The 9240-nt window shown below is 44.9% G+C and overlaps 3 protein-coding genes across 3 annotated transcripts; all 3 read left to right on the top strand.

Moving 5' to 3' along the window:
• Nucleotides 1-1010: 1010 nt before the first annotated feature.
• AK88_01531 (uncharacterized protein) lies at nt 1011-2960 on the top strand (the record flags this gene model as incomplete). The annotated part of the gene is made up of 1 exon (XM_012479166.1): nt 1011-2960. The coding sequence occupies one exon, from the start codon at nt 1011-1013 to the stop codon at nt 2958-2960; it is 1950 nt and encodes a 649-aa protein (XP_012334589.1).
• Nucleotides 2961-3766: 806 nt separating this feature from the next.
• Nucleotides 3767-4709, top strand: AK88_01530 (uncharacterized protein; the record flags this gene model as incomplete). The annotated part of the gene is made up of 3 exons (XM_012479165.1): nt 3767-3862; nt 4036-4154; nt 4280-4709. 3 exons carry the CDS (start codon nt 3767-3769, stop codon nt 4707-4709), a joined length of 645 nt encoding a protein of 214 aa, XP_012334588.1.
• A 1388-nt stretch (nt 4710-6097) lies between these two features.
• On the top strand, nt 6098-8764 carry AK88_01529 (uncharacterized protein; the record flags this gene model as incomplete). Its single annotated transcript, XM_012479164.1, has 1 exon — nt 6098-8764. One exon carries the CDS (start codon nt 6098-6100, stop codon nt 8762-8764), a length of 2667 nt encoding a protein of 888 aa, XP_012334587.1.
• Nucleotides 8765-9240: the final 476 nt, after the last annotated feature.

The following is a 9240-nucleotide window of genomic DNA, read 5'->3' as shown; positions in this document are numbered from 1 at the left end:
TTTTTTTGCACATGGTAATTTCCCGCGTCTAGACATTTGTGCACAGGGGGAAGTGCACTCCTTTGTGTAATGAAGCACTTGTGGACAATTAAAAAAAAAAAAAAGAAACAGGTAGATGCAGTGTTCTCGGGGTTAATAAACGTGTGTAATGAAATTAGAGAGAGGGGTTCGTCTGAACGTGTTCCAATTTTCTTACACGAAATTGTTTTAACGATTCGCGGGTTCGTGAAGAGAAACAGATGTGAATTTTGTGTGGCAAAAAAAAAAAAAAATTAATATAAAAAAAAAAAAAATAAAAAATAAATAAATTACCTTGTTTTTTTATTACATTGATTTTTCCTTTTTGTAACTGCGATGACCATTGGCGCGACACACTCGTACTTGAACACCAGCTCTTCAAGAATGGAACGGAAGAGAAACGCCACTTAGACGCATTTCGCGGCCTTGGCTTTTTTCCCCTTTAATAACACACCATAAAAATTAATTTTTAATAGGACTGTCATTTTTAGTAAATTTTATATTTGCTTAATAAAAAGAGGCAACTGGTGAGGAGATGTATAGAACCTCCGCGCTGCTTGTTACCTCTGATTGTTCGTTTTTACCATTTAAATAAGGCACCGCCTGGTCTACATATATCACGTCCGGGAGTCCTTCCCTTGTCTGCGCGCACGCAAACACACGCACACGCACACGCACACATATATATATACATATACATATATAGACCGGCGTCGCTCTGCCACGTGTATGTACATCAGCGCGGCACTTTAGCGCAAATCGAATTTTTTTTTTTTTTTTTTTTTTTTTTTTTTTTCTCGCCCTGTTGCTGCATTTCTTGTCCTAACCGCCGCACAAGCTAAGAAAGGCGACACGCGGGTTGGAAGTCTTCACGTTGGAGGGAAGCATTAGTCTGTCCGCTCGTCTGACCACCTGATCGGTTCCCCAGTTGGGACAACCCGGTCTTGTACCGCCTCCCTCCCCGTGGTAAACTCTTTTCACATCCAGCGCAAATGGGGCTGACGCTAAGAGTAGCACTGCTGCTCTGCCCATGGGTAGTGCAGCTGCTAATCCAGCACACCCTCGCCAATGTCATCGTGGCAGATGAGGGGAAGAAGGAGCAGGACGATGTACACAAAATTATAAGTGAGTTACGGTTCCTGCAAAAAGTAGAAACCATATTGGAGAACAGCAACATGAGCATTTCAGATGTGGAGGCAGATGTGAATGCATACAATCCCGATAAGGATGCGCCGAGGGAAGAGTTGGAAAAGCTCCAACAGCAGCAGGTGGAGCAGCAGCAGGGGGAGGGGGAGCAGGAGCAGCATGAGAAAGAACCTAGTCACTTACGTAAGAACCCACAAGGACATGCTGAAAAGAGCGAGTCACCAATAACAAAAAAAAAAGCGTTACGATTAATCGTGAGTGAAAACCATGCCACAAGTCCCTCCTTCTTTGAGGAGTCTTTACTTCAAGAAGAGGTGATGAGTTTTATTCAGAGTAAAGGAAAATTATCTAATTTAAAAAATTTGAGGTCCATAATAATCGACCTGAATGAGGACATGACGGATGAGGAGTTGGCAGAGTATATTAGCATGTTGGAGAGGAAAGGGGCCCTCATCGAATCAGACAAGTTGGTTGGAGCAGACGACATCAGCGTTGCATCTATAAAAGATGCAGTTAGGCGTGGACAGAATCGCTTATTTTTCGACACACGTGAGAGTAACATGTTGGAGGTGCAGGATGGCCACCAGGCATATAATGGCAGCGATAGGACTGGAGACACCCGCACCAACAGCAGCAGCCATGGTTACTACGACGATGACGATAATGATGGGTTCCTGTCCGAGGGGTCCATACACACAGAGGCGTACCTCGGAGGGAAGAGAAAAACGAAGAGCTACAAATTCAACGACGAGTATAGGAACCTGCAGTGGGGATTAGACCTGGCAAGGCTAGATGAAACACAGGATCTTATAAATGCAAATCGAGTTAGCGTGACAAAGATATGTGTTATAGACAGTGGAATAGATTACAATCATCCTGACTTGAGGAACAACATCGATTTGAATCTGAAGGAGTTACATGGAAGAGGAGGAGTAGACGATGACAATAATGGACTCGTGGATGATGTGTATGGAGCTAACTTTGTAAATAACAGTGGTGATCCCATGGACGATAATTATCACGGAACCCATGTGTCAGGAATAATTTCTGCTGTTGGTAATAATGGCATAGGGATAGTAGGAGTAGATGGACACTCTAAGTTAATTATATGTAAGGCACTGGATCAACATAAGTTAGGTCGATTAGGGGATATGTTTAAATGTATCGATTATTGTATTAGTAGACAGGCACATATGATTAATGGTAGTTTTTCATTCGATGAATACAGTGGTATTTTTAATGCATCTGTGGAGTATTTACGCTCCTTGGGAATTCTTTTTTTCGTTTCAGCAAGTAACTGTGCACATGATAAACACAGTAAGCCAGACATCACCAAATGTGATCTTGCAGTTAATTTTAGGTATCCTCCTGTATTGTCCACCTCACATAATAACATCATTGCTGTTGCAAATTTGAAGAGAGACTTAGATCAGACTTATTCCTTATCAGCGAATTCTTTTTATAGTAACATTTATTGCCAGCTAGCTGCCCCTGGAACAAATATATATTCTACTACCCCCTTGAATAATTATCGAAAATTGAATGGCACTTCCATGGCATCTCCTCACGTCGCTGCAATCGCTTCCATCATTAGGTCTATTAACCCTAATTTGACTTATCTGCAAATTGTGGAGATATTGAAGAAGGCCATTGTGAAGCTACCGTCGCTCAAGGAGAAGGTTTCCTGGGGGGGCTACGTGGATATCCTGCGGGCCGTCAACCTCGCCATCGAATCCAAGGAGGCCCCCTACATCAAGTCGCAGTCCTGGTTCAGGTGGAAGCAGCGCTCGAGATGAGAAGCGGAGCAATGGGACGGTAGATCATTGCAGCGGCATAGCATTATAGCGGTTAAGCATTACAGCGGTTAAGCATTACAGCGGTTAAGCATTACAGCGGTTAAGCATTACAGCGGTTAAGCATTACAGCGGTTAACCATTATAGCGGTTAACCATTATAGCGGTTAAGCATTATAGCGGTTAAGCAGCAGATGCGCTTCCCCCACCATTAACGGGGGCGAACCCTTTGCTCATCGTGGTGAAGCTACGAACTGGGCTCACCCACACCATGACAAACCGTTCGCACAAACGTGCGCCAAAACATGTGTGTCCTTTTTGCAAATATATTTTTGTGCTTGCTTTGGCTCGTCTACATTGAGCCATGCTGTCTCCCCTCCCCCGATGCGCCTTTTCGCACGGGTGTCAGGGTCATACCTCATTTGTTATGATTATTCCGTCTTGAACATTGATTTGTTTCTACCTTTTTTGTTTTTTTTTTTCCCAACACATTTTTTACTACCGTTTTTACCTTTCGCCTGAACATGTTCAGGTAAAAACTGTTAAACTTTGTCAGCCGATTGTTACGCAACGTGGTGTTTGGGAGGTACCTGCGTGTAAACGCGCTTCGAAACTTTTTGTCAACGTCCAATGCACGTGCTTCTGCTTTTGTGTCCCCCCTTTCGCGGCGGCGCGCATTTCTGTATAAAGAAAAAGTGGGACATGTGTGCACAGCGCTGTTTTTTTTTTTTTTTTTTTTTTTATTTTTTTTTCCAATGGAACACAATTTGCAAACACGCCAGGGAGCGACGAAGTGAACCTTCCGAGGGATGAAAAAATTCCTTCTCATGTACATTTTAAAAATTGATGAGGAACAGGTGCTGCATAGATGCAGGGAAAGTTCAATTGTCCTGCGGCCTCTCACCGTGCGGAGATTTGCGCAACAACGTCCGTGTGTATGTGCACACATGGGTAAAACGCACGTGTGCGCGTGCGTCCACTCGGAAAGGGGGCGCGCAAAATTGACTCTGAACAATCGCTGTGCACAAATGCCGCTTACACTCCCCCCGCGCACGCGCAATTCGACCCACTGCGGTAGAGTTTCCCCTGCACGAGGGAACGTTTGGGAGGGATGAGGAAAAGCAAAAAAATTAAAACAGTAAAGAGGAAGTCAAGTACCCAAGTAGACGCCGAATCAGATGAACAGATAGGAGCCAAGTCAGACACGCTAGCTAAACAAATGTAGCACTCGAACAAGTTGCCAATCGCACCAACTGGAGACGGTCAGTAGCCTCCGCCCGCCAAATTTATCCACCCATTAGCATGAACACCCGCCCGTGCAGCACACTTACATTATTGGCATCCCTGCTCTCCATGACCTCCCCCGGGTACAACCTAACCCCAGGACATTCGATGTCTCCGCAACAGACACTATGGGAAAGGGAACAAAACAACGGCGGGTGCAACAACCAAGTGTTATTAAAAATTATAAAAAATGAAATGAGCTTCGAGCAACTTCCTTCCAATAGTCTACTCATGACATCAAAGATATACAACATAAATGACCTCTTCTTAAACTTTTTAGAAGATAAAAAATTGAGACAAATTGTGAAGGCCTGTGGGGATTACGTTTATTTGAAGAACCTTCAGATGGTTATTTTTACCATCAAGGATAATGTGAACATGGACTTTTTGCGAAGCTTTTTTCGTGTCCTTATAAATAGTGATGTGTGTGTGGAGTTCAACCAGAGGGCCTCTCTTCAGGATGGTTGACAATTGGGGAGTGCATGAAGTAACAGCCCCTGATTGGTCACCACTGAGTTAGCAATCATGAGTAACAAATTGCTAACCAGATGAGCAGCACTGTCTGAAAGAGACTCTCCAGTGGAACTTGTAACTGGGGGAGAGTTCCGCTCCTTCGGTGCGTTGTGCAAACTCGATTGAAGTACACACCCACTATCCATACACATACTTTTTGAACTGTTATGTGTGCGCAAAATGACGCGCCGCAGTTGTCAAGTTTGATATGTGTACACATGTGTAAATATGTATCTACACATGCGTGAATATGTATCCACACATGTGTAAATATGTATCTGCACATGCATGAATATGTATCTACATATGCATGAGTTTTTTTTTTGTCGTTTTAGTTATATGCGCAAAGAGAGCTGTGACCAGTAAAAAGCCAAGTGAGACACGATCGGATGAGCTGCACTTTTGTTTTCCCCAATTAGGCGTAGGTACCTTCCACGTCTGCCAATTTATGCGCAGTGGTAGTTAGTTTTGTGTGAACAAGTCAAGGAGGAACACCCTCCCGGGGTAGCGGCAAGTTACCACATGAAGGTATAATTCCCCATTTGGAAATTATCCACATGTTGGAAGTTTCTCACCCACACACTGTCTAAAACGAACCCTCTTAAAAACAGTGAAATCTTTGAATAAATTAATTAAACGGTGGACCATATTTATTTGTTTTTACGTGGATGTAACTCCTAAATGAGTTCGCCCCCTGGAAGAGGCAAACTACTCATGTGTGAACGTGTTTGGTGTTGTTACTATGGAGTTAGCTAGTTGGCTACTTAGCTAGCCATTTTTTTTTTTATATCTGTTCATAAAAAAAGTGGAAAAAAAAAAAAAAAAATGGCTAGCTAAGTAGCCAAAATGGAGGAAGCAGAATGAGAAAAAAAAAAACAAAAAAACACCATTTTCGCTCATCCTGCGGTGTTGCAAGGATTGGCAACAGATATACTCTTAAAACAGCAGAGTATTAAAAACCGTTTTAATTTGCAAAAAGTGAAAAGACAACACTTCTACGTTGAATTTGCATATTTCGACATATTAAAAAAAAGTTATCGAAAAGTAGATCGCAAAAGGGTAGGACAAGGAGGACTGTCTTTTTCTTTTTTTTCTTGTTTTTTTTTCTTCCTGGCGTATACCGTATTTGCATACCGACTTTCACTCGTTTTGTTTGGTGATATTTTAAAAAAAAAAAAAAAAAACAGTAACCCCATGTCATAGTCGCCATAATGCTCTTTACACAGGAAAGACACGGCCACGTAGGGGTTGCTACAATTTTTTGTCACATCATTGCATTGTTCCTGTTTAGTGGAGATGTAACAGTCCACTGGTGCGGAAGAGCAAGTGAACTTGAGCGAAGTATGAAGGGGAGGATCCTTCAAGAGGGTCACGTTGGCAGCTTACCAAATGCATTACACAATTATACTAACAAAAATTTGAGCACTCCCAGTTTCGTTCATGTAAAACAGAAGGATAATCACGATAGGAATATCAGGAGAGGGGGGGTCACTCCAGACGCAAATTACCACATCCCTCATTGCGACGACACCGATGGAAGTTCCAATTTTTTAAAAAAATTGTACAGATCGATGCAAGCTCTCGTAGGAATTACATCACATGATAAAATTTTGTGTTTAAGGTATGAGAAAGTTAGAAGATTTAAACAGCACTTTGTCCACATGGTTCAAAGTAACCTGTCCGTCGGGAAGACACGCGTTTGCCTAATTGACACAGGAGTGGATCTACATGATGAGGTAGTAGGACAATTTGTGAGAATATATAAGGGGGAACACAGCAAGGGGGGTGATAATAGAAGGGAGCGAAATGGAGGTGGTGAATATGGTGCACATGTAGAAGTGGAGGAACAGAGTGAAGAAGAGAGTTTCCCAAGCTGGGCGTATGCAAACGGGGGAGAAATTCAGTACGATGGGATAAACACTGAAAGGTGTAACGAGAAAAATTATGCCCGCTGCGAATCTAGCGATGTGGATGACGTAGACTTGCATGGGACCTTTATCGCAAACACTATAATTAGGAGGGAGGTACTGATAAAGAGGGAAACGTACAAAAGGGACGTCGAACTCATTGTGTGTAAAGCGTTTGGCGATACGCATAGGACGAACTCCCATTTGATGCCTCTCATCAAATGTTTAGAACACTGCAAAGAGAGGGCGGCCAAGGTGATCCACGTCGGGTATAATGTGCAGGGGGAGAGTGAGAAGTTGGTGGAGGTCATGGAGGAGTTGGCACGGGCCGAAATTGTTGTGGTGTCACCGTCTTTGCAGGTATACGGTGGTGAAGGGGGGGAGGTAGGCACAACAAAGGAGCAGAGAAAGGATTATTCCACACAGAAAATAATGTACCCCTCTTCCTTCGCGAACATGTTTGAAAATGTCTTTTCCGTGGGTGCGCTGCGGAATTCTCCCCAGGGGGGGCTGGTCCCCATCTCGGGTAACGCCGCCAATGCAAAGGGGGAAAAACAAAAAGGGGAGCAATTACACAAGAGGGAAAACACAACCCTATTTAGCTTCTCATATGGCAAGACCTTTCCATTTGGGAGGAGCCCTTCCTGGATGGTGGAAGACGGACCAGGGTACGCATCGGCCGATTTTGTAAACACCCTAGTGATGATTTTTAATGTCAACCCCAAGTTGCCTGTGAGGAGACTGAGGCATATTTTGAAGAGGTCCATCGTGAGGAGCAGTGAACTGAAGGGTCTGTCCAAGTGGGGTGGCTACATCGAGCTCTTCAAAGTGATTGAAGCGACGTTAAAGGAGAGGAATGAACTTTGTAAAAATTTTCTTATAGAGGAGGAGTTGGACTTGGATCTGGAGGCAGAAGATGGAAGTGGCAGCTTCGCGGGTGTATTGTCAGGAGATGAGGAGCAGCCCAGTTTTGGTGAAGCCATCACGGGAGAGGGGACCCCACCTTTAGACGCTGCATCGGAGGAGGGGACAGAAGACACTACTAGCCGTTTGGAAGAGGAAGTCATATTCCCACCACACAGTGGCGAAATGGAAGAGATTGAGATGGAAATTGGAGGTGAAACGCTGCGCGGGTTGGACTCGGAGGATGTTTCCTATGGGATGGCTGCTCTAAGTGAAGACTTCCCCCGTGACACCACCTACACTAGTATGGACATTACTGACGGGGACGTATATGAGCTGGAGGAGGAACAAAAATCGCTTTATGAAGGCACGGGAGGTGGACTGTCGAGTCTCCCTTTGGGCTTTTCCTTTTTGGACGATCACCCCACTGATGAGGGAAGAGTGCCGCCTCTGCATGGGAGGAAGGAACGGGGGCATGTGTATGGATTTGGCGAAGGTACCTCTTTTTCTCCTCCTCCCGCCCCTCGGAACCGCAGATCTCTGAGCGAACGTGGGTTCACACAAAGGTGGGATGAACAGGGTACACATGCAATGAATGAGACAGACAGTGGTGACGGTCCGTACGGCCAAGCTGACTGGGTCACTCAGAGGAAAGGAACTAAACACGTGCATGGCCCTGCATATGACGAAGATAACATGTATGGTAACTGGCCGCAGGGCATTCCAGCAGGAGAGTTATTGCGCGCTGACTGGGGGGGGCCCACGCCACGCTTGTCCAGGGGGGATGGGAGCGGGGAGACATCCTCCCCATGGGGAGATGAAATGGAAGGGTATGCCTTTTCTCCACAGCTAGACGACAACTGGGGGGAGAGGTATGGTAGGAGGAGGCGAGATCCCCAAAGGAGGCGCGCACGAGACAAACTGAGGAGGAGGCCACGGAGAAGAGGTTCCCCACGGGCAATGCCAAGGCAGAGGAGACGGATCCCAACCAGAGGAAGAACTACGAAGAGGTTCACAAGGGGAGAAGATAGGGTGGTGCGAAAGAATGGACGCACTGGACAGAGCAGAAATGGTAATGCTATGAGGTCTCGGAGGAGTGAAGGGTATGGCAACACACCGGGGGGTACAAATCCGGTGCGTAGACATCCGGTGAGGGCCTTCACACCAAAGAAGTCACGAGTAGTTATGGGTAGGAGGTAGTAAACAGCACACAACCGTGTGTCACCCACCAACAAATGGGTTTGCGTTGCAGAAGGGGATGTAATAACCCTAGGTTGAGTTGAGGCGGAGGGCGTTATGCCATGTGGAGCATTCGTCTTTTGTGTATTCACTTGCGTACCGGTTTGCTGCGCAGTGGCTGTTTATGTATGAGCCTTTTTTTCCCCACCTGTTCGGTCATTAGTTCACTCGTTAAAAGTCGCTCCACTTTGTCCTCCTTTTTTTTTTTTTTTTTTCTCTTAATGTTTTTCTGAATTTTTTTCTGAATTTTTTTTTTTATGTCAATTTACGCATACAGACTTTTTTGCAAATGTGAAATGTGTGTCCTTCATTTGTGTCTTATCCTATGGGGTGAGAAAGAAAGCGAAATACACGACGTTGTGCCTTCGTTTGGTTGTTTCACCTCCCCTCCTTCTCGCGACTAGGGGCGCTTTAGCCGTAAATATGAACCTCTGTCC

The sequence above is a fragment of the Plasmodium fragile genome (assembly GCF_000956335.1).
Source record: "Plasmodium fragile strain nilgiri unplaced genomic scaffold supercont1.13, whole genome shotgun sequence".
Taxonomy (NCBI): domain Eukaryota; phylum Apicomplexa; class Aconoidasida; order Haemosporida; family Plasmodiidae; genus Plasmodium; species Plasmodium fragile.
The sequence above is the reverse complement of the archived record's forward strand: the minus strand, read 5'-3'. Positions and strand labels throughout refer to the sequence as shown.